This window comes from Melospiza melodia, chromosome 28 (genome assembly GCF_035770615.1).
Source record: "Melospiza melodia melodia isolate bMelMel2 chromosome 28, bMelMel2.pri, whole genome shotgun sequence".
In the NCBI taxonomy this organism is placed as follows: Eukaryota; Metazoa; Chordata; class Aves; order Passeriformes; family Passerellidae; genus Melospiza; species Melospiza melodia.
In genome coordinates this window covers 5049086-5074274 of record NC_086221.1, presented here as the reverse complement: position 1 = coordinate 5074274, position 25189 = coordinate 5049086, and the positions used below count along the sequence as shown (strand labels likewise).

The following is a 25189-nucleotide window of genomic DNA, read 5'->3' as shown; positions in this document are numbered from 1 at the left end:
ATTCTTCCTTTATGAAAATTTCTAGGAGCATTTCTCTCACTCACGTTCTCTGGGGACCTGAGAAAAACCATTGTCAGGCTCATATCTGAAACGATGGTTTACCTAAAGCTGCTGTGAAATAGGAGCGATGACAAAGAATGTCAAACCAAAGCTGGGCTGTTGAGTGTTATCAGAACTTCTTAGAGCACAAAAAGCGCCTTGAAAGGCACTATTGAAACTGCCTTATCACCCCCAGACACTTTACTGGAAACCTGGTGTTAAACTGGTCTGGGAGCAGCCCTTGAGAGCGGGGCGCCCGCGGATCACAACAGCTCATTGACAATTTCTTGAAGGATTTTTGTTTTTAGGGTGAAATGAATGATTTGAAATGAATTATTTATTATTGAAATGAATATTGAAATGAACGAGGAGTGCAGTAACTCCCAGTGACACCAGTGGGATGACTCCCAGTGCACAGGGGATGGAGCAGGGCTGAATTTCCCAATGCAACCAGCCAGGGGTGAGTCAGTGCCTTGTCCCCTCTGAGTGTCTGGTCCTTGTCACCCTCCTGGGCTCTCCAGGACCGTGTCCTGTGTTAGTCACTGCCCCAAGCCCCGTGTCTGCAGCAGCCTGGTGCTTTCTGCCACCATGGAGATGTTTTGTCACCATAGCAGTGATGGTGACGGTGGGCTGAGCATCGTCCCCACTGTGAGTCTGCTGGTAGATAAAACCAGCACTGAGAGAAAAATGATGGGAAGGATTCCACTGGTTGATGAATGGGAAAAGATATTTGATTTTACAAATAAACTTCAGGTTTGCTGATAAATGAAATTGGATATTGAAAGATGAAAGAAACAACGGGGGAAAGCACTAAATTCCATAAGAATTAAAAATGAAAAGGGAGGGTTGTGCATTAGAGGGAAGGCTCTGGTATCAGGTGTTTTAGGAAGTCTGAACCTCTCAAGTACCTCAGAAACGGAGAAAGAGAGAAAGGAAATGTGTTTGGGAAATTGGGATAAAAAGGAGGCTGCATCCTCCAAAAATCTGAGACACCCCAGGGGAATGCCCCATGGCCTCTCCCCTTATTGGAATAAAGTAAAATGACTCCTCCGTCTCCTTTTTGGACATAAACCTCTGATGTTTGTGGATTAATTCTCCTGAACACAGCATTATTTTCCAGCTGCTGTGGGCATGCTCCCTCTGATCCCCACTCAGCCCCTTCTATGCCTGTGAGATGTGGGATGTGCTGCTCATCACAGGCTTTGCATAAATGATTTCCCCGATGAGTTAATGGCACCCAGGGCTGAGTTTGAATTCCTGAGCACCAGGGCAGCTGGCTCACAGCCCTCTCTGCTGCCTTTGCTTGTTATCTGGGATGTCACTGCCCTGTCGCAACGTGCCTGCCATAAAACCCCGAGGGAGGAGCCCTCCCCCGTTAGCTGGAAGCGCTCCTGGGGAGAGGAGAGGAGCCTTCCCTGCCCCATTCCCAGCCCTGAGTGCCCCAGAGGTTTAACCATGCCCAGAGTGCCTGAGGGAATCGTTTCCCATTTTACTGAGCTCATCTGCAGCGTCACAGTGAGGAGTTTCAGAAATCCCTGCTCCTCCTTTCCCTCTTCCTTCCCAGAGCTAAAGAGGGATGGTTTGCTGTTTTATTGAGGTGTTTCCATGCTGCTGGAGCTGGAGGGTTGATGACAGACTGGGGAGAGCCACACTGGGGGGATTTGCTGCCATCTGGGTTTGGTCCAACGTGTGCTGATGGCTTCAAACTGATAGAGGGCAGGGATGGATGGGATTTTGGGAAGAAATTCTTCCCTGTGAGTGTGGGGAGGTGCTGGCACAAGGTGCCCAGAGCAGCTGGGGCTGCCCCCGAATCCCTGGAAGTGTCCAAGGCCAGGCTGGACAGGGCTGGGAGCAGCCTGGGACAGTGGAAGGTGTCCCTACCATGGGACATGAGATGGTCCCTGAGGTCCCTCCCAACCAGAACCATTCTGGGAACCCTGCTGGTTCCACCCCCTCTGCTCTGAAATGAGAGGCTTTGGGGCATCCCCCACGTCCAGCACTTGGGCTGCTCCGTGACCGCCGTTTCACACCCAGCAAAACCCCAAAATGAAAATCTCTCTGGGCTGTTCCCCACCCCGGTGGGGTTTTCCTCCTCCTTGCCCTTGTGCTGAGGGTCCTGCTGTTTCTTTTGCTTTGCAGAAGGTCGGTGACAGGATAGAGAGGCTGAGGGACACATGCAGAGACCTGTAGAAGGCCCTGGACGTCGATAATCCAACATTTCCCTGCTGTTCCTGTATCATCCCAGCATCTCTCCTCCTCCTCCCCCACCTCTCCTCCTTGCCTTCTGGCACTTGGCTGACCCAGCCTGGGCGTCAGTTCAGTTCCCAAAAGGAAAAAAAACCCAAAAAGAAAGAAATGCTTTCATGTTCATCTGCCATTTACATAATGAAGTAAGAACTCGCTGCCTCCTCCATTGTTTCCTCACCCGGGCTGGGTGTGCTCCCGGGAATGCTGCCACTTCCTCTGCTTCCAGCAAAACTTTTGCTGCAATTCCAGGCAGCAGCTGGGATTTGGGGGAGGATTAAGAGCCCAGATCCCTCCAACACCTCAGCCAGGGCAAATCCAACCTGCTGCAGCCTGGGCCCTGCCCTCTGGCTGATTTCCAGCGGGTGAGGGAGGCACGGTGGGCACACCTGGGGCACTTCCAGCAACCCTGTGCGCAACAGCCTGACTAGCCTGGGCAGAAAATCCATTTGCCTAGTGACAGATCTCTGCTCAAGACTGAGCTTGGCCATCAATAAATTAATTAGTCACCCAGCAGATCCGTGCAGGACAGCCCTGGCCCACAGGCACAAGGTACATTGCAACAGGGACATGCTGGGGCTGCTGCTCCCTGCAGGAGCCTGCTCCAGAGGCTGCCTCTGGCATTAGAGGGGTGACTTTGCCACCCCAGTGCCCTCCAAGCCCAGCTGGCCATCCCTCCTGGTCCCAGAAACTGCAGGGAGTTTATTTTGCTGCATGTTTTTGTTTGTGGACTGAATGAAGCTCTCTCCGAGGGCTGTAGGAACATCTAAACCAACCTCAGAGCCAACAGCACAAGGGCCTGGGGTTTGCACCAGCGCTGCCACATCTGTGTGACAATGAGCCTCAGCTGACAAATCCTGGTTCCCTGGAGACAGCCTGGGGCAGAAATGCTAGCGGAGAACGTGTCTGCTCCTTTTGCTCAGCAAGGAGAGTTGGGGTGAGATGGTCACAGATGTCACTGTGCCACTGGGCTGGGGGCTTGGGAAGGTGACATTGCAATTTCTGTCCTTCTGCGGGGTGACAGATTTTGACTGAAATCCCCTCTGAGCCTGGAAACCATTTCTTCTGCCAGCAGGGTGGGAGCTGTGTCCTCCAAACTCCCAACCTCGTGTTTCTGTGTGTCTCCAACACCATGAACACAGGATGGAGAAGCGTCCAGGAACTGAGGAAATTTGGAACAGCATTCCCTGAACCTGCTTGTAGGATTCCTTAAACGTGGGACCAGGATTCCCTGAAAGTGGCAGAGGAAGGCCAGGACAATGATGGAGAAAACCCTGGACTGGAGTTTCACCAGTTCCACCAAGTCCATTGCTGTGGTGGTGTTCACAGGGGTCCCAGGATCAGGGAAGAGATGAGAAACTTGACTCCATGTTTCAGAAGGCTGATTTATTATTTTATTATATATATTATATTAAAAGAAAATTATATACTAAAACTATACTAAAAGAATAGAAGAAAGGATTTCATCAGAAGGCTAGAAAAGGAAAGGGATGGAATGATAATAAAATCTTGTGACTGACCAGAGTCCTGATCCAGCTGGACCTTTGATTGGCCATTAATTAAAAACAATCACATGAGACCAATCAAAGATGCACCTGTTGCATTCCACAGCAGCAGGTAATTATTGTTTTTCTTTTCCTCTCAGGCTTCTCAGGAGAAAAATCCTAGGAAAAGTATTTTTCATAAAATATGTCCGTGACACGTTGCCAGAAGTCCTGGAGTGCTGGGACCACTGGCATCTTGTGGGGTGATGCCCCTGAGCTTCCAACATCCCAACTGTGGGCAGCTGGAGGGGATTGCCAGCATTGCTCCATCTTGGACATTTTAGGGATGTGACCCCAAGGATGGTCCCTAATTTTGGGATTTCACATCCCTCTTCCCAAAAGGAAACCCATGCAGTGATGCCAGAGTTCCCGCCTCCGTAGGTGAGGGAAACACCTGTGGGAGAGAGAGCTGGTCCCTTGCACGAGCTCATTAATTCAGCAAATTACAAAGGGAAATACGTGCTGGGAAAAGCAAGAAAAATCCCAAAAGTTAATCCAAGAGTTATTTCCTCCTGGTACCGGGATAAAAACGCCTCCTTTGGAGCTCTCCAGGCCAGACGTAGGTGAGAGGTGAGCCCACAACGAAGAGCAAGGTAAGATACTGAATTTATCCCTTTGTTCTGTGTCCTTTTGGGTATTTCCTTGTGTTCCTATCTCTTAAATATTTTTTTCATTAATAACCTTAATTTTCAGTGCTAACAAAACTTGTGCTTGACTTATGCTATTCCAGAGGGAAACTGGTTTCTTTTGGGATAAGACCTTGGGATCTGTTACTTTCAGTCAGTTCCCTCCTGTTGCTGGTGTGTCATTAGACTTAAAAATTTAATTTCACTGTATTTTTTTTTTCTGATAAGATCTTTTCAGAATAACTAATGTTATTTGTTATTACAGTGTAATGTTTATTTAGATACATTTTTAACAGATATTATATTTATTTTTCCTTTCCTTCTTGAGCTCTTCAGTTAATTATTTGATTTTAATGTTTATTTAGATGCATTTTCAACTGATATTTTATTTATTTTTCAATTTCTTTTTGAACTCTTCGGTTAAATAAATATTTGGGTTTTTTTTCTCTTGCTCATGAGGACCAAAGAAGAAATGGGCAGGAGATAGTAATGAGTATGGAGTTACAAGTTTGAAATAAAATGTGTGTATTTTTATATGGATCGCAGTTGTGTTATTTAGGAAATAAGGAGGAATATTCTCTTCTTTGGGCAGGTCTCCCAGGCAGCTGACATGAGAGGATCCCCCCTGTTCCTCTGCTTCTTCTCCGTGTCCTGCTGGGTGAATTTCATGCCAACAGCTGGGGACAGAATCTTCCACTTTGGGGCCTGCAGGGTTTCCATGAGCATGACGGAGATCAGGGCTGGCTTCACAGCAATTAAAGCCAATATTGTGAGTATTTCCCAGGCTTTGGGGGGCTGGGGGAGCCCCTGGCAGCTCCTGGAGCCCCTCTGGAGCCTGCAGCTCCATGCCCATCTCCATCCTCTCCGCAGCAATCCAGAGACCCCATCCGGACCCTGAGCATCCTGTCCCACCCTCACTCCCTGCACAAGGTTAAGGTAGGTGGTCCTGGCTGGGGAGCCCTCACAGGATCCCAAAGCAGGTGAATGTGACCTTGAGAAGTGCAATCTAGCATAAATCATAAAAATCTATCATAAATTTTCAGCTTTCTCACACCCCAAAGCCCTGGGCAGGAGCTGCTGTCAGGGTCTCAGCCTCTGATACCCAGCTGCAGAATCAGCTGGTTTCACTTTGTGAGACTTGCTGAGGATGGATCTCCTGGAAAATCAGCCTAAAATGATTTCCCATCTATTTTATCAGCTTCAATCAAGTACCACTGAAGAAGCTTTCTCTGAATCAAACTGTCCTGCTGTGCTCAGCTACCACGAGCTTCCTGTCAGAGATGCTTTATCCTAGAGAGCAGCTGCAGCTCACACCCCTTTGGAAGAACTTTTAATCATTAAATTAATTTTCTAAGTCTTCAGACAGGTGCTGCATCACTTATCAGCTCTTCACCTTCTACGTGGACAAGGTTTTCAAGCACTGCAGGACCGAGGACTCGTTTGTGAACAGGAAAATCAGCAGCATTGCCAACTCCTTCCTCAGCACGAGGAGGAAGCTGGGGCAGTGTGTAAGTCCTGCCTTCTGCCCCAGTGTGCATCCCTTAATATTTCATCTATAAACCAACCTGGGAGATTTATAAAGCTGCAAAGTCTCTGTTTATAGAAATATTTTTAAACGAGAATACAAAGCAGAGTGGTGTGAAGAGTGTTCTGTCCACTGGGACATTTTTATATTTGCTCACTCACCATCAAACTCCCCTGTTGGTCCTAAGGGCCAAAATTTATCCTGTCCTTGTGTCTGTCAAGTGAGTTAAACCCTGATTTAGGGACCTGCAGCCTTTCCCACAGTTCCACAGGGTCTCAACTATGATGCCCAGCAAAATCAGAAACTGAAATCTTATTTTAAAAAATAAGACTAATAAATTAATCTTGTTTTTCCAGCATGAGCAGAATAATTGCATGTGTGGGGAAGAATCCACAGAGAAATTGAAGCAAATACTTGCAAACTATGAAGGGGTGAGTTGGTGACTGAGCCTGGTCACACACACAACATGAATATTATATATTATATGTTATATATTATATATTATATATTATATATTATATGTTATATGTTATATGTTATATGTTATATGTTATATGTTATATATTATATATTATATGTTACATATTATATATTATATATTATATATTATATATTATATATTATATATTATATATTATATATTATATATTATATTAACACAGATATTTAAATTCTCTTTATGTTGGGTTGTACTGGTGGCATCTGCTTACAGCCCATTCCTTTATATATAATTTCAGCTGAATGTCACATCTGCAGCCATGAAATCCCTGGGGGAGCTGGACATCCTCCTGGACTGGATGGAGAAATCTCGTTAGCGGGCAGTGTTAATTACCCATGGGCTGGTGCTGAGGAGCTGCAGGGGCTTTGCAGAGATGAGAGGGACAATAAATCACTGTATCAGTGAAGCTGATTCAGGCAAACATGGGGAGCTTTGCCAGCCAGGGCCATCAGCAGAGTCTTCATTAAGACAGAAATAACAAGTTTGATTAAATCATCATCGCCCTCGCTGCTACCAAAGGATGCTCCCAGGGAAAACCCACAAGGGTTTCTCTTGCTGGCAGATATAAGCTGTGATCATGTCATAAAAATATTGTTTAAATTACAGATATTTTGCCTAGGGAATGTGGGGCATGAGTGCTGAGGGCTGGCTGGTACAGCTGATGTTGCATAAATGTGGGCTCGTTCTCAGGGCTGCCTCCACTGATGGATCTGGCTGAAATGAGAAGTGCAGTGTGGGAAATGCTTCCAAGAATAGGTCCTAGCAGGTATGTCAGGCCCTAGAAATCTGTGTTTCCTTTTGAGATGATATTTTCTGCCTTATCAGTAAAAAAGTTTCTGTGCAAGATATGTGGTTGCTGAATAGAAAAAGGTTTTTGGGTGTATTGAGCAATTTACTGACACTCAGTAGTGAGTTTTGTGGAAATTGGTGGTGATGACCATAAATAAACCCAATTTGAAACTGTGCTGAGTCTGTTTGTCAAAATTCTGAGGAATTATATGATTCTTGCTGGTGAAACTTTTCTGAATTCTCTGTGGTGTCCTCTTATAGCTGATGCTGTCACTCCAGCATGCCAGGGATGATGCATCCTTCCGGACACGCCAGAAACACCAAACTCAGACCTCAGTGCCGCTAAACCCCCTCGGTTTGTCCCCAAAACTGGGCATTATTTACAGCTCTGGTCTGTTCTCTCTCATTTTGGGTGTTGCTGGTCCCCAGTGTGTGCCCTAAATCCCAGCTGGGGGACAGCACCAGCATTTCCCTGTGAGTGTCAGGCTGGTGACATTTGGTTATTCCCTTTCAAAGGAAAGATCTCTGAGTGCTCACTGTCCTCCCTCAGATATTTGCTGATGCCAAAGGAAAGCTTCTCAGGGCTTTGATTTTGTTAATTCATGTTCCCATGGGTTTCATTCGTCCAGGTGTCAGGGCATGAACAGTGAACACATCTTGCTCTGCCCTGGCAGTGCTCAGGAGAGCTGATTGTTCAGCTCCATCACTCTTTTAGGAGTCTGGGACATTCCATGGCTCTCTGTTGAAGAACAACCCCTGGGAATGATGCTGGGATGCAGCTGGGATGCTGGGATGAGGTGCCACAGCTCGTCTCTGACCCCAGGAAACCAGCTGGCACCTGCCAAAGGAGCAAGGGCTGCTTGGTGAGTTCCTCAGGGATTCTTGTGGGGTCTGGGTCACAGCTTGAGGGTTTTACTCCACACCTTCTGCTTCACAATCATTACAGCTCATCCACCAATCTCACCCTGTGTGCTGAACAGCTCAGCCCATGCCTGCCTCAGTGCTTTCACCTAAACCAGGGATTTTACATTTCTGTCCCCATTGCAGCAGCCCAGGGCCATCACCCACTTAAGATGGGCAAATATCAGATACCCAGGGCTCTATTCTTTGCTTCCAACAATATCCCTCCCCTCGAAGCCACTTCAATTCCAAAATACTCCTCCAAAGCTGAGACTAAGCCCCTTGCTGTTGGTGTCAGCCTCTCCTGCTCCTTCCTGGGTTCATGTTTATTCAGATAAGTTTATGAAGATATGAAGTATGGAGCAAGATCTCTGAACTTGATCAGTTCTTCACCTCAAAGGTGCCAGATGTTGCCTAAACTAAATGATGCCACACATTGTAATAAGAACAATTAATTGAGTGCCAGCAGTGGGAAAGGGCAGGGGGCACAGCAGGCAGCTGAGGGCTGCAGGATGCTCAGCCCAGCCCTGCTCCTCTGCCAGAGCTCAGCTCATCCCAGCTGCTCCCAGGGCAGCGAGGGAGGAGCGGAGCTGGCCAAAGATGCCGTGGGGCAGGCTGAGGAGGAAGAGCATTTACAAAGGGAGAGCAAAAGGGGTTTTCTGCTCTCAGAAATTTCCAAACCCGAGCGTTCTCCTGCCCTGCTGCCCGCCGGGGATGCTTTCCAGGCTCACGCCTTTCCTGCTGCACCTGAGTCAGGCATTCCCTCCTTCCCGGCTTCGGGCGGGCGCGGGCCTGTCCCGGTCAGACATGTCCCGACCCCTTTCAGGAACCTGTCCCAGTCCCAGCATGGACCTGTCCCGGCTCCCTCACGGACCTGTCCCAGTCCCAGCATGGACCTGTCCCAGTTCCATTTCATGAATCTTTCCCGGGCCCTTCCACAGATGTGTCCCGGCCCTTCATGGACCATTCCTGGTCCCAGTACAGACCTGTCCTGGTTCCCTTTCATGAATCTGTCTCAGCCCCCTCACGGACCTGTCCTGGCCCCTTTCATTGATCTTTCCCAGCCCCTTAGAGACATGTCCTGGTCCCTCACAGACCTGTCCCGGTTCCTTTCACAGACCTGTCCCAGTCCCTCATGCACCTGTCCTGGTCCCAGCATGGACCTATCCTGGCCCCTTTCATGGACCTGTCACGGCCCTTTCATGGACTTATCCCGGTCCCAGCACGGACCTGTGCAAGTCCCTTTCTCAGACCTGTCCCAGTCCCTCACAGACCTGTCCCGATCCCTTTCACGGACCTGTCCCAGTCCCCCTCACGGACCTGTCCCGGTTCCCTTTCTCAGGCCTATCCCAGCCTTTTCACGGACCTGTCCTGGTTCCCTTTTTCAGGCCTATCCTGGCCCTTTCACGGACCTGTCCCGGTCCCCCTCATGGACCTGTCCCAGTTCCCTTTTTCAGGCCTATCTTGGCCCTTTCATGGACCTGTCCTGGCCCCCTCTTGGACTTGTCCCAGTTCCCTCACAGACCTGTCCCCGTTCCCTCATGGACCTGTCCTGATCCCCTCATAGACCTGTCCCGGCCCCCTCACGGACTTGTCTCTGCCCCTTTCAGGACCTGTCCTGGTTCCTTCATGGACCTGTCCCGGTCCCTCACAAACCTGTCCCGACCCCTCCATGCCCTTCCTGAGACCCAAAACCCTTCCCATGGCGCTGCTGAGGAGATGCAGCCCTGGGGATGTGGCAGGTGAGGCCTGACCTCCCTTTGAGGGCAGGCAGGAAGGTGCAATGTGGATGGAGGGAGATGCTGCCCTGCTCATCCCAGCACTGAAAATCCATGTTTCAGGAATCATATGTTTCATCCTCAGTGAAATTCTGGAATCAACAATTCAGGAGTAATTTGTGTTTATCCTCAGTGAAGTTCCGTGTGGGCCAGATAACCCAGCCTGCCATTGTCACCTCTTCCTGCACTGCTTTATCTGTGGAATATTCAGCTTTTCCCACCCTTTCTGTGCCTCTCTGGGTGGGCTCCCCTGTGATAACCCACAGACGCTGAGTTCCCCATTCTGCTGAAAGCCACTGGATTCTTTATTGCTCACACACAAACACTCCAGGCGTGTCTGCCCTGCAGGTGCTGCTCTCAGGTCGGGAAAGCTCAGAGGAATCAAAAGCATCAGATGTTGTTCTAAAAGGTTTCAGATGCTGTTCTAAAAGGTTTCCCAGCTGCCTTTAAAAGAAAATGGGATTTTTTTTTTTCACAATGCTCCTTCTGGCCTCTGAGAGCCCAGTGTAGGAACTGGGGCTGCTGGTGGGATGAGTTCCTGCTATTTCCCAGCCCAACCTCCTCACTCAGACCTGCACTTCCAGCCCCCCTTGCCATCAAACCACTCCTCCTAAATCACCACTCAAAGATGAATTTAAGCAAAAAACAAGTCAAGCTATAGCAAATTGTGGGAGAAATGAACAGTGTTGTTTGCTGATGTTGTGATCCTCAAGGCAGAGCCAGTCCCAGGCGCTGCCACCTCCCCTCAGGCCTGGTCCTGGGGTGGGGACACGTCCAGGACAGCGCTGTCACCCCCAGAGCTGGCCTGGGCGATGTTGCTGGAGGTGACCAGGAAGGAGGAGTAGGCGAGGTCAGCTTCCTCCTTGGAGCTCTGGGAAGGACAGGAGGAACACAGTCAGGGCATGGGGATGGGCAGCACTTTGTGGATGTCTCAGGATAACATGGGGACACTGCAGGAGTGGGACAATCCAGCAGCTCACACTGGTGCTGATGTGAGCATCAACCCCAAAAGCTTTTAGGTTTGGGATTCCTTGGCAAGCCTGTCCTTGGCTGTTGGCATCCAGCTCCCTTGTCCCAAAGCTCCTGGGCTTTGGTGTCCTGACAGTTCCCTTGATTGCTCCAGTTCAGCTCCTGGCACTTACACCACCCACACCTGGGTGTTGATAGAGACTTTGAAAAGCACAGGCTTGAATGTGGCACCTGCAGCCACTGCCAAATGGGGCCACTGCACCATGATCTTGCCCAAGGGAAGGCACAGAAAATTGGGGAAAGGCAGAGATCACAGCAAATCTCAGCCCTTGCAATGGCAGAGCCCTCCCTGCTCCCTGTGCCACTGAGAAGTGGGATGTGATGGTTTCCAGCCATCTGCTCATCCCAGTGATTCGTATTTCTGGTAACAAACCCAACCTTCCTGACGCTGCCTGGGGCTGCCTTGGTTTATTTCTTGAAGCAAAGTGGCTGCTGTTAATGTCTCTGCTAAAACAGGGAGTGAGGACAGGGGTGAGACCCTCCCCACCCTGGTCTGCAGTGGGGGCTAGATCTGGGTAAAATGGAGAGCACCTGGGTATAAATAAAGCCCCTGGGAGGTGACAGTCCCCCTGGGACAGACTGCAGGGCTGTGGCCACATCTCCCAGCTCAGTGGCCTCTCTCCTGCCTCCCCTTACCCTTTTTGCCTTCGTTGTGTTGGCAGCACTGTCCGGAGTGTCCGTGGTAGTGGTGATGAATTCTGCAGGCAGAGAAAGGAAGGTGTTGGGGAGGGGGAGTGGCTGGCAGGTGTTTCTGTGGCTTTTGTGGGGTGTTTCAGCAAGGAAGGGCTGCCCCTGACCCCGGGGCTGGGCTGGGGTCACTCACCATCCCCTCCCATGGAGGTCTCATGGGTCTCCTTCGCGCTGTTGCTGGCACTGAAGTCCCTCACGCTCTCAAAGTCTGACATGCTGATGTTCGTCCTGTAGCTCCCCACAGACACCAGATCTGGTGGGAGAGAAGAGGAAAATCCCTCAGGTCTCGCTCAGAGTGGGAGGGAGCACGTTAAGAGCCAAACCCTCTGTGCCAGGTGATGCTGTGGCACAATGGGCAAAGCACAGGGAGGGCTGGGCTCTGTCTCAGCCTGGACACTGAGAGCTGGAGCTCTCTGGATGGGTCACAGGAGGAGCAGGGGCTTGTAGCTCTCTGGATGGGTCAGAGCAGGGAGTTGGAGCTCTCTGATGGGTCAGAGGAGGAGCAGGAGGTTGGAGTTCTCTGGATGGGGTCAGTTGGAGCTCTCTGGATGGGTTAATGTGAGGAGCAGGGGCTTGGAGCTCTGTGGATGGGTCAGTTGAGGAGCAGGGGTTTGGAGCTCTCTGGATGGGTCACAGGAGGAGCAGAGACCTCCCTGCCCATCCTGGTGTGGTACCAGGAGAGCAGAAAAGCCCAGCACCTTTAACTCAATGCTGCTGCTGTTTCTTGAGAGCCCAGAGAGGCAGGGACTCACCAGATCTCTTCAGCTGCCTGTACTTGACAATGGCAAAAGCTGTCACAGCAATCAGGATCAGGCCAGCAAGAGGGCCCAGCACCAAGGCCAGAGTGTTGGAGCCTTGACTTTCATCAGAGCTGGAACAGAGAGAGAGAGAGAGAGAAATCTCACTGAGAATGATGCATGTGAAAATCCAGCAGGCTAAATTTGGGTGGGATGGTAATTCTGAGTGAGCATGGTGCAATTCAATCAATGAACTGGATTCTAGCACACAGAATAAAACAAAACCCAAATAAAAATATAGGCTTGAGGTCAGGCTGAAACAACTCATCAGCAGCTGGGTTATAAATACGTGAAGGAAAATTCTCTAATATTAACACAAGTACTTTGTACCTGGAATATCTAATAATTTCCTTCTGACACTATTTTCTTGAACTGGAGATTAATTGTGAGTCATCTTGCCCTTTGCTGTCACTTTTAATCTTCTCTGACATTTAGAGCAAAGTTCTTTGGGGACAAGATTTTTTGTGTGTGTTGCTAAACAACACACACAGGGTGTACAAACACAAGGGGTTTTATTTAAACTCCACAAAAACGATAAATGGCAGGGGATGGAGAGAACCAACCTTTCTGGGGCAGCTCCTTTCCGCACCTCAGCGTCACTGTGGGCTCCTCCTGGGGGAACAGCTGCAGAATCATGGCTGGAATCAACATCCAGGAACTCTGGGCTGAGCTTGGCATCTTCCCCTGTGTGTGCCAGGGAAGGAGAGGGGTTAGAGAGCAGCAGCAGGAGAGCTGGACACAAAAACTGCTGGGATGTGTTTGGTGGACTGGGAGTTGCTGTTGGGGGTTTTGGCTTTCCATGAGAGGCTCTTCAAAATGGGGGTTTGAGGCCTGAAATGCCCTCACTCACCACCAAAAAATTTACTGTGAAAATCTCAAGTAGGATCTCCCTGTTTATGAACTTTTGAAAAAGTCTTGTGTTTATAAATTCTGCATCTAATATGTCCAGGTCAAATTTTACCTCCTTGCTTTGTTTTTTAGTCCTGGCTCTTTGCCCACCAAAAGCAATGAAATGGGGCTGTTTCACCCTGTTTTCACTTTGGCCATCACCCACTCAGGATGGGTAAATATCAGATACGCAGGGCTCTATTCTTTCTCTGCTTCTAACGATATTCCTCCTCCCAAAACCATTTCAATTCCAAAATACTCCTCCAAAGCTGAGACTAAGCCCCTTGCTGTTGGGTCAGCCTCTCCTGCTCCTTCCTGGTTTCCTGATTATTAAGATAAGAAGTTCCCTGGAGCAAGAGCTCTGAACTTAATCAGTTCTTCACCTCAAAGGTGCTAGATGTTGCCTAAACTAAATTAATATGCTATAAAATAAATAAAATATTATTACAAACTATTATAATATTATATATTACATTGTTATAAAATAATAATAATAATAATAATAATAAAATAATAACATAATAATACTTGCATATATTTAAATATAAAACTAAAGAAATATATTCTAAAGTAAATAAAATGATATAAAATATTATGATATTATATTATTATAAAATAATAATTATATTATTATAAAAGAATAATAGCAATAATTATTAAATAATCATAATACTGACATATATTTAAATATAAAACGAAATAAAAATATTCTGAAATAAATATTATATTATATTATATTATATTATATTATATTATATTATATTATATTATATTATATTATATTATATTATATTATATTATATTATATTATATTATATTATATTATATGTTATTACATAATAATAATTATTAAATAATAACATAATACATTTATAATTATGAAAATATTATTATAGATTATTTATTGTAATTAATTCCATATTAATATAACTGTAATTAATAAAACTATATAATAAATAATTTTATATCTAATAATATTACTATATTATATCGAAACAATATTAATACATTATTGTATATTATAATATAGTTATTATAATATTATTATATAGAATATTATAATAACTATGTAGTTATTATAATATTATTAAATATAATACGATATTATTATATATAATAATATAGTAATATTATTTATTAAAATTTTAAAATATTATAAAATAAAATATTGCTTTGTAGTAAGAACAATTAATCAGCACGGGGTTAAAAGTAAAATTGATATAGAAATAGGTGAGTTTTGGACTGAAAGAGGTTTTTTACGATTGGGAAGTCAAAAGTGAGAGACAAGAGCCCTGAAGGCAAACTGTGTAAAGCCGGGAGGCTGCGGGGTGCCAGCGCTTGTGCTTTGAGCTGCTGCAGCCTAGCGGTGATGGAGAGCACAGGGACCAGCAGGGACAGCCGGCCGAGAGCCCTCCTGGGCACAGGGACCAGCAGGGACAGCCACCTGAGAGCCCTCCTCGGCACAGGGACCAGCAGGGACAGCCAGCCGAGAGCCCTCCTCGGCACAGGGACCAGCAGGGACAGCCACCTGAGAGCCCTCCTCGGCACAGGGACCAGCAGGGACAGCCACCTGAGAGCCCTCCTGGGCACAGGGACCAGCAGGGACAGCCGGCCGAGAGCCCTCCTGGGCACAGGGACCAACCGGGACAGCCACCTGAGAGCCCTCCTCGGCACAGGGACCAACAGGGACAGCCACCTGAGAGCCCTCCTCGGCACAGGGACCAACAGGGACAGCCACCTGAGAGCCCTCCTCGGCACAGGGACCAGCAGGGACAGCCACCTGAGAGCCCTCCTCGGCACAGGGACAGCCACCTGAGAGCCCTCCTCGGCACAGGGACAGCCAGCCGAGAGCCCTCCGGGGCACAGGGACGAGCAGGGCCAGCCACCTGAGAGCCCTCCTCGGCACAGGGACAAGCAGGGACAGCCACCTGAGAGCCCTCCTCGGCACAGGGACCCGCAGGGACAGCCGGCCGAGAGCCCTCCTCGGCACAGGGACAGCCACCTGAGAGCCCTCCTCGGCACAGGGACCAGCAGGGACAGCCAGCCGAGAGCCCTCCTCGGCACAGGGACAGCCACCTGAGAGCCCTCCTCGGCACAGGGACCCGCAGGGACAGCCGGCCGAGAGCCCTCCTCGGCACAGGGACAGCCAGCCCTGCCCGGAGCTCACCTGCGCTCACCCGCAGCTCCACGGCCATGGTTTCCCCGAAGACCCCGTTGTGCTTCACCCCGCACCAGTACCAGCCTTCATCTTCCTTGGCCACCGGGTCCAGGCTCAGCACCACCGTCCTGGCGTTTGGTTCACAGGCATCGCCTGGCTGTGGCAGCCCCAGCTGCTGCTGCACGGGCAGCATGGCACAGCCCGTGTTGCTCCACCTGCACCAGTATTTCTCGTAGGAGTAATACTTGCAGGGGTAGCAGCAGGTTAAATTCACCCGCGAGCCCGCCTGGGCCTCCACCACCTTCTTTCCCGTCAGTGAAGGTTCTCCTGTGAAGGCAAACAGGACATCAGGGCTGGGGGAGAGGTTTCAGGGGTGGGAGAGGCTCTCAGCTGGTGGTGGTGCTGCTGGGGATAAATAAAACCCCTGGGAGGAGACAGCTTTGGGACCCTTGCCCCTTGTGACAGCCTTGGGACCCTTGCTCCTTGAGACAGCCTTGGGACAGAGTGCAGGGCTGTGGCCACATCTCCCAGGTCAGTGGCCTCTCTCCTGCCTCCTCTGACCCTTCTTGCCTTCATTGTGTTGGCAGCACTTTCCTGCTTGGAAAGAAAGCGCTCCTTGTGTTGCTAAATTAACATTAAAGGTGCTGTTTCTGGTTCTCTTTGTAATAGATGGTGTGTATAAATTCATGCTCAGGCTACAGTAATCTCACCTGATGAAAATCCTGATTACCTACAGTAATCTCACCTGATGAAAATACCAAAGGAGAGTTCTGGGATATTTCCTCTCATGAGATTACAGCGATATGCACCAAGATCCTAGCCTGAATATTCATCTCCAGAAATGTTGATTCCAGAGGATTATTTGTCTGACCAAACCCCAGCAATATGCATTCAATATTGATAAGATAAATATGTGTCTCCTAGAATGTACATTGCAGGAGATTTTCCTCTAACAGTTTGGGAAACTCTCAGCAAGAGCAACAGCAAAAAAGGAAAAACTACATTAATATGCTAAAAGGATAAAATCAACAATAAGAAAGCAAGAAACCCTTCCCAGCAACCCTTGAAGCTTAGAAATGTGTAAAAAGACTTTGCGAGAGCTGTGTCTGTGTGATGTACAGAGGACAGGAGACAGAATGCCTTCCCTGTCTCACCCAACCTGGTTCAGCACCAATCTGATCTTTGCTTGTGGCCTTTTTACAATTGTATTTTAATTATGGAATAAATTCTCCTTATTAATCAAATTGGCGAATTAATTTATAATGTCTTCTTGTAAGGCTTAGAAAATATTTCATTAGAATTTTCTGTGAATGCCTTCCTATAAAACTGAACATTTCTATCTCAGTTTTAAAGCTGCTGGGGTGAGTTCAGGCTTGGAGCTCACATCCCTTCCCAAAAAGCCAGATTGCTCACGTGGGGTGGTTCTGTAGCTCCTGAGCAGGCAGAGAACTGCCAGTGCACAGCCCTTACCTGGTATTACTGTCAGTTCTGTTGATGATTGCTGCTCCTTCAGTTGATTTGACATGCACCAGTAAGTGCCTTTGTCCTTCTCCTGCAGCTGGTTCAGGATGATGGTGAGAGTTTTGTTTTCGGGGTTCTGGAACACGGTCACTCTTCCCTCATAGGAGTCCTCCACACGGCCAGTGTTGTCTATGATTGTGGTACCACATTGCCTGCCTTTCTGCTTGCACCAGAACCTCGAGGAGGCATTTAGCAGAGGGTCATAGAGGCACTCGAAGCTTGCTGAACCTCCAACTTTTCCAGTTATGTTGGTCTTGAAGTGAGGGAAATTTTTGTCTGTTGGTAAGAATGAAATGAGCAGTTGTAAGAGTCTCACTTGTGTCCATGGGGCACCCTCCCAAGGAAATCAACATTATCAGATCAAACAAAGCTGCTATGGGAAAGCTCAGGGGTGCAAACATCAGGAGATTGCCCTGGCACTGGTGGGAATTAATCCTAAAAGGTCAGTCAGGCCTTGCTTTTTCCCAAATTCACGGAGTGTTGTTGGCTTTGTGGACAGATATTCCAAAGCTTTGTTCCCTTTGCTAGAGGGACCATCTACATCTGTCAGTTTGAGATTTCAGGAGCTGGGGGCTTGAAGAGACAGCTTGCTTGCCTCAGACTGGGAGGGTGGAATTTGTTTCCTGCCGTTTTGGGTTGGGGAACAGAGCTACCCACGTCTGGGAAGGTGAAGTCTGGCTACAAGCTTCATTTAGTGATGGTTTAGTACATCATAGGTGGTTAAATGAATAGAAATAAGTATATGGATGAGAGAATAGGGTAATAGCAAAGAGAAATTCAAGTTCCTGCTAAATCAAGTGACACTGCTGCTGATGCTTCTGAAAAGCAGAAGTGAGGAAGGGGAAAACACTCTGGGAACAGCTCACCCTCGTAGATAAACACATCCAGCTCCTTCTTTGGGTCATCCTTCTCATAGTCACCGGCCCCACAGTAGTACAAGCCTGCATCTTCCCAGTCCATCTGAGTCATGGTGACACGGAACGAGCCTGGAGGGTCCTCAAAAACCAGCTGAAGTCCCCCTGGGACATCTTTGTCCTGATAGCTGTTGATGATGTTCCTGCAGCCATCCTTCTCCTTCTTGCACAGGTATTTCTTCATCTCGACCGTCTCCTCCCCAAAGCTGCAGGTCACAGTCCAGGTGCTGCGCAGCTTCACATAGAAGAGCTCAGCATCCTCAGGAACGGGTGGGGCTGTGCACAGAGACACTCAGAGGATGAAATGAACCCTCCCTGAAAGCTCCTGCAGCCCTCTCACACCAGGCAGGCCAGAGGTGGAGCCTTCGTTAAGAGGGAGAGGGGGAAAACTCAAAGAAAATGGTGTTTTAGGGAGTAAAATATTGGTAAAGTACCAAGAAAATGGTATTTGAGGGAGCCCTAATATTGGTAAAATACTAAGAAAAAAACTCAAAGAAAGTGGTATTTTAGGGAGTCCAACACCAAGAAAATGGTGAAATACCAAGAAAATAGTATTTGAGGGAGTCCCAAGGGTGTAATTACTTAAGAGGGAGAGGGGGAAAACTCAAAGAAAATGGTGTTTTAGGGAGTCCTAATATTGGTAAAATACCAATTGGTAAATTACCAATGAAAATGGTGTTTTAGGGAGTCCTAATATTGGTAAAAATTACCAATATTACCAAGAAAATTGTATTTGAGAGAGTCCTAGTATTGGTAAAATCCCAAGAAAATGGTATTTGAGGGAGCCCCAAAGTTGTAATTACCTTCAGCAACGCTGAGGGTGACTCTGAAGGAGAGCCCTCTGCCATTGATGCCCACGCCGCACTGGAAGGTGCCGGCATCGCTCATCTCCAGCGCTGAGATGTTGACCAGGAAATGGTTCTCCTGGGGGTGGTCAGTGAGGGTCACCCTGCCCTGGTAGGCAGCAGCCACGAAGTTGGAGGACACCACGGTGAGGCAGCTGGAGCCCTTCTGCCTGCACCAGTATTTCCTGTCGTGCTTGTTCATCGGTGTCGGGGGGTAGAAGCATTTCACGGTGACCGAGCCGCCCTTCACGCCGTGCACCTCCCTGGGGCCGAACACGGGGCTGGAGACTGCGGGAGAACAGGCTGGGGTCAGTGTCCTGTGTGCCCTGGAGCTGTGTGTGCCACCTTGTGTGCCCCCAGGGCTGTGCATGCCACCCTGTGTGCCCTGTGTGCCAGCAGGTCCATGGCCTGTGTGCCACCAGGCCTGTGTGTGCCACCTTGTCACTGCCCTCTGTGTCCCAGGGCTGTGTGTGCCACCACATCAGTGCCCTGTGTCCCCCCTGGCTGTGTGTGCCACCCTCTGAGCCCCCAGGGCCCTGTCTGCCACCAGGGCTGTGTGTGCCACCAAGGCCCATGAGGTCCTGTGGCAGTGAGGGACACCTGTGAGGTAAAGGTGCTCCCCATGATGCCTTCAGATTTTAGGTTTTTTATTTTTCAGGTCCGTCACTGCACTGGTGTCGAACTCTGAGCTGCATTGAGAGTGTCAGAAGCTCTCTTCACAGTTTGGTCAGATTAAACAATCCTTCCAGGCCTACAACTCAAGGACACCTTCTGCCTCAGGCCTCAAATATAAACAAAACTGAATTTTGGGGAGCAAGCTGGGGGTATCTGCCTTCATTACCTGAAGTTGGAATTGGAGAATTAACCCCTGATGTGCAAACAAACCAAACTTATTTCAATCTGAGAAACTCATTACCATTGCCCATTTTGGGTGTAGCCTCATAGGAGGCTTTGCCTGCCCTCAATGTACCTGAAGACCCTTCATGAAATACATCCACTTTTATCCTTTTTATCTGGCCTCTGTTTTGAGAAACTCTAAAAACTGTTTTTGAGAAACATTGTCCATTTGGGGTGTAGCCTTGTGGGAGGCTTCGTGTGCCCTCAACGCACCTGAAGGCCCTTAATGAAATACATCCACTTTTATACTTTTTACTTTTTGTTTGGCCTCTGTTTCAAGAAACTTGTGACCATCATCCATTTTGGGTGTAGCCTCATAGGAGGCTTCATCTGCCCTCAAAGTACCTGAAGGCCCTTCATGAAATATATCCACTTTTATCTTAATTTTTTGTCTGGCCTGTCTTTTGACAAACTCATGACCATCATCCATTTTGGGTGTAGCTTCATAGGAGGCTTCATCTGCCCTCAAAGTACCTGAAGGCCCTTCATGAAATATATCCACTTTTATCTTTTTAACGTTATATTTTTCTCTTTTTAAGCACCATCCAGACCCTCGTCCTCCCTTCCCAGTGCCACTCCTGGTCCTTGGCCACCCCAAACCTGTTCCCCATGCAGGTGACACTCACTGGCTGCCTTGGGGGGGTGTCTGCTCCTTAGACACCCAGCTGGGACCAAGGTGAGCAGGAAGAGGAACGCCAGTAAAGTCATTTTTCTTGCATTCCCTGGAAAAAAAAAGTGGAAGATATTGAATAATCATATTTGCAAAATGTTAATCGTCTAATAATCTTCGTGCTTGGAGGATCTGAGGGTTGTGGCTATGTGAAGTAGAGAGAAATTTGGTTTTTAATTGCTCCTTTTGAGGAATTGGATGGGAAAAAGGGAGTTAATAATAATTCTGTTCTTGTCTGGGCTGCTGCCTGTGGATCTCATCCCAGCACCCCAATATTCCCTCTGTCACAGAATTCCTGACTGGAGCCTCTATTTAGTGACTCTTTGTTTCCCTGGTCTCTCCAAAGACTCACAAAAGAGAATAAGTATGATATTTTCACCTCTACTTTTCAATTCTTTCCTCATCTGCTGAGGAATTGAGTGAGCTGTAGAGATTTACCTCCAAAAATCAGATTTTATATGGATTTCCTGAGCACACCTCTTGATCCACCTGCCTGTTCCAACTTCATAGAAGGCACCCACAGGAGCTGATGAGAGGTGCCAAGGAAAACCCTTGTAAACAACCAGAACAATTTGATTTCAGGGCATCAAGTGACACAATTTTATTGAGGGTAATTCCCAGCAGAAGAAAAAAAATTTATTTCCCTGTTAAGATGAAAGGTGTTCTGTTGTGCCTCTTCCTTGTATTGTGATTTCTCCTTGCTCAATGGCCACTTGTCCATGGCTAATAATTAACTCACTGAGCATGAAAAATTCTCTTTCAAACACATCCCAGAAGTGGCCAGCAAGGCAAACATAACAAATTCTGCACAAAGCAAACAGGGTGGCACAAAGAGAACCTTGATGTTTGCCCCTGGCTGACAGCAGCTCCTCTGCCTGATGGTCACCTCTCCAGCCTGTGGTGCAAGCAGGACCCAGCTCAGCCTTGCCCAACTGGGCAAAGTTGAAATAATGTCTTTTTCTGATTTCTTCTAAAAGTTCAGCTGGTTTTGGGGGTACAGCCCACGTTGTTCTGTCAGGTCTGGAAGGGTTACCAAGATCTGTGCCCACCCAAACCAGAGGTTCCTGTGCTCTTGCACCACCAACAGCTCTGAGCTGTCCCCAGCCCTGTTTTCTCTGATGCTGTTAAAATGTAAATGGAAAATTATAACATAATGGCCTTTCCTCTTGCTTTCCAATTCAGGACAGTTGTTGTTGTTGACTTCATGTAGTCCTGAGAAGGAATAACACTGTTATTTATCTGTTTTGATTTACTGCTGGGCTGTAAACCTTGCTGCAGGTGCACTGGGTGACAAGGACATTTTACACATTTTGTGTGTAAAGCCCTGGGGAGGGCAGACCCCCCCTCATTTCTAGAGATGTGTTTTTAGTGTCTTTACCCTTAAAACTGGCTGATGGTCATTTCCAGGACACTTCTCTGGATGTGGGTTGGGACCATCACCTTCCTCTCCAGTGCTGTTTTATGCCTAAATTTTGGTATTTTCCAGGTTTCCAGCAGCAGTGTTCTCTGGCCAGGCTGGCTCTTCCAAATCTCCTCCATAACAAGATTTTCCCCATATTTCTGTTGTGCTTCTCCTCCATAACAAGATTTTCCCCATATTTCTGTTGTGCTTTTGGGATTCTGTCAGTTCTGGAGAGAACTATCTTCAGATTTATGGCGATTTGGGAGAGACCAGGACCTGGCCCCCAAGTTGTGCAAACCTGAGCCTGCAGCTGCTCTGTCTGGGTATGGAATATCAGAGTCCAACTCCCAAATTCTGCTGAATTCCTGCTGCAGGGATTGCCAGGGATCAGCCCAGTCCAGCCCATTAGATATTAACTATTGCCCCTGACAATGACCAGTGTCAAGGCCATGCCATGGCATTGACAAAACACGAAGGTTTAATTGTGACATTTGTCACTCCAGCCTGGGATCCCTTCTGGCTTTTTGTGGAATATTTGCTGCTATTCCAATAGTTGAGAAATAATAACATAGATGTAATATATTGAATATATTCTATATATTTTATATATAGGTGACATTTTGCCCCTCAAATCCTTTTGACCCATGGGGAAACTGTGCAGATACAAGTTGTTGTAGAGAGAGTTGTGCTGTTAGGAGGTGCTGGAAGCTTTTGTGCCCAGAAAAAGTGCACAGCAACAAATTTCATCCTGGATTATTCACATCTTCAACTGCCCATCAAGGCCACTCCTGGTCTTGCCTTACCTTGGGTTTTATTCACTGCAGTGGAATGGGGAAAAGCCACCAATCCACCCCATTTCCACAGGGTTAAGAATGAGAATGAGCTTCCAGATAAAAGATCAAGCTGACCAAACGTGCAGATATAATAAATAAACTTTTCCAGTTCCAAGCAGATACCTCCTTTACAATATTGAGAGACTAAATAAAGAGGGGTTCATTTGGTGATGCACTGAGCAGAAACAGTTGGGGAGAACTTGCTGAAGATTATCAGGGTTTACCAAGAAATCAGCAGTTTTTAGGAATGCTTGGGACCCTCTGAACTAAGATTTTTTGTGTCAGTTAAACATATGAGCAACTTATTTCAGAAAAGAAATAGAATAGAATAGAATAGAATAGAATAGAATAGAATAGAATAGAATAGAATAGAATAGAATAGAATAGAATAGAATAGAATAGAATAAGCAGGCAGCTCTTGTGGCAGTGGAATGGGGAAAAGCCACCAATCCATCCCATTTCCATGGGGTTAAGAATTAGCAATCAACTTCCAGATAAAAGATCAAGCTGAGGTTGTGCTGCTGGCTCAATTTTATGTTCCTTTCAGCTGTTGGATCCACTCTACACAAACCTGAGACCCGATTTTATGTCCCTTTCAGATCCTCCATGCACCCACTTGTTGCTTTTCAAATCAGACCTTCATGGTTCATTTGTGTCTTGGGCCGGAAAGTGAAACCAACTTCAGCACTATTAAATTATTTTAGTTTAATTCTCCTCTGCCTGTGAGGAGCAGCAACAACCCATGGCCCAAGAGCACAGGTTCACCTCAGTCTGGAGGGATGGATGGTGCTACTGTGGATTCATTAACAATTGCAATTAGGTGATGTTTATTTGTAATTCAGAAATGTATTCCATCTATAGGAATGTTCCCTTTGCAGAGTGGGGATTCAGGTGTGTAGCACCCACATCTTCACGGGTCTGAGTGGGACAGGGCTCTGCCAGGCTCCTCTGATTTCACTTTTAGGACACCACATCCAGTCCATTCATTTCAGCTTCAGGTTCTACTTATCCTCCTGTAACTGTACAAACTTCTCACGGAGCTTCCAAAGCAGCTCCTTCAGGACACAGCTGCACCAATTCTCTTCTAAAATTTCAAAATGTGTCTGTTTGGGTTCAAAAGCCAGTAATGACCTCAGGCTGAGTCGCAAAATTTAGATTCCTACAGTAATAATTACTGACTTTTCTTTCCTATGTTAAAACTTAATGCAAATATTGTAATGATAATTTATGTTGGGTTTTTTTTCCCCAGAAATTAAATATTAAAAATCTGCTGCAGAGAAGAAACCATAACTGCCACAAGCCTGTTCCTATGGTTCTTTCAGAAGAAATCAGCCTCCCACCAGTGAGCTCTGAACATGAAATGGCTCCAAATTGCTGCTTCCCTCCCATGTGAGGAAGGCTCCTCAAAAGTGGCTCAAGACTCATGTTCTTCTCCTTCCCCATCCCATCCCAGTGCTACAAATTGGCATTCCCAGATGCCAAAGCAGCATTACTTACACTCCAGGCTCCTCCTGGCACTTCTGTCTTCCCCTCTCAGGCTGACCCTGGGAGCTCTGTGAATGTCCAGTGTCCTGTGTCCCCGTGGGGCTGTGGCAGTGCCAGCCTGCTTTAAATACTCCCTGCACCTTCAGCCCTGCCTTTCCACCTGTTGGGCCTTAAAGGAACAACATCCAGCAGCGCTGCCAGGTGAGCTCTGCCCACGTGGGGCTGGGAGCCAGAGCCCAGCCAGAGCCCAGACTGCCCAGACACTGCCCAGCCATTGTCCAGCCAATGCCCAGCCAGAGCCCAGACACTGCCCAGACACTGCCCAGACACTGCCCAGACACTGCCCAGACACTGCCCAGATACTGTCCAGACACTGCCCAGACACTGCCCAGCCCATGCCCAGACACTGCCCAGATACTGCCCAGACACTGCCCAGACACTGCCCAGCCCATGCCCAGACACTGCCCAGCCAATGCCCAGACACTGCCCAGATACTGTCCAGACACTGTCCAGACAATGCCCAGCCAAAGCCCAGCCAATGCCCAGATGCTGCCCAGTCAATGCCCAGACACTGCCCAGCCAATGCCCAGATACTGTCCAGACAATGCCCAGCCAAAGCCCAGCCAATGCCCAGACTATGCCCAGCCAATGCCCAGATACTGTCCAGCCAATGCCCAGACACTGCCCAGCCAATGCCCAGACAATGCCCAGATGCTGCCCAGACAATGCCCAGACACTGCCCAGCCAATGCCCAGACAATGCCCAGATGCTGCCCAGACAATGCCCAGACACTGCCCAGCCAATGCCCAGATACTGTCCAGACAATGCTCAGCCAAAGCCTGGTCAAAGCCCAGCCACTGTCCAGCCACTGTCCAGCCAATGCCCAGCCCATGCCCAGCCATTGTCCAGCCAAAGCCTGGCCCATGCCCAGAACTGGGATCTTCAACAGATTTATCAGATCCTAAAGCCAGCCTTGGAAGTACCTTTCATTTAGCTGAGGGTGTTGAGCTCCGTTTTTTCTATGAATGTGTAGCTCTTGGGGTGAGAAATGATCTTTTGGGGTGAGGAAGGCGCTCTTGGGGCAAGGAGGGATCTTTTGAGGTGAGAAAGGAGCTC

The 25189-nt window shown here is 47.9% G+C and overlaps 2 protein-coding genes across 2 annotated transcripts; one reads left to right on the top strand and one right to left on the bottom strand.

Annotated features, from left to right (window-relative positions):
* The first annotated feature begins 5027 nt into the window (after positions 1–5027).
* On the top strand, positions 5028–6793 carry LOC134430500 (interleukin-20-like). The gene is made up of 5 exons (XM_063178223.1): positions 5028–5222; positions 5324–5389; positions 5809–5961; positions 6335–6409; positions 6716–6793. The coding sequence occupies exons 1-5, from the start codon at positions 5064–5066 to the stop codon at positions 6791–6793; spliced, it is 531 nt and encodes a 176-aa protein (XP_063034293.1). The 5' UTR covers positions 5028–5063.
* Positions 6794–10225: 3432 nt separating this feature from the next.
* PIGR (polymeric immunoglobulin receptor) lies at positions 10226–24244 on the bottom strand. Its single transcript, XM_063177988.1, has 11 exons — positions 24086–24244; positions 20310–20405; positions 18745–19074; positions 17894–18217; positions 16977–17303; positions 15516–15833; positions 13024–13144; positions 12416–12534; positions 11797–11916; positions 11610–11671; positions 10226–10815 (listed from the first exon to the last, which is right to left on the bottom strand). The coding sequence occupies exons 2-11, from the start codon at positions 20389–20391 to the stop codon at positions 10690–10692; spliced, it is 1929 nt and encodes a 642-aa protein (XP_063034058.1). The 5' UTR covers positions 20392–20405; positions 24086–24244; the 3' UTR covers positions 10226–10689.
* Positions 24245–25189: the final 945 nt, after the last annotated feature.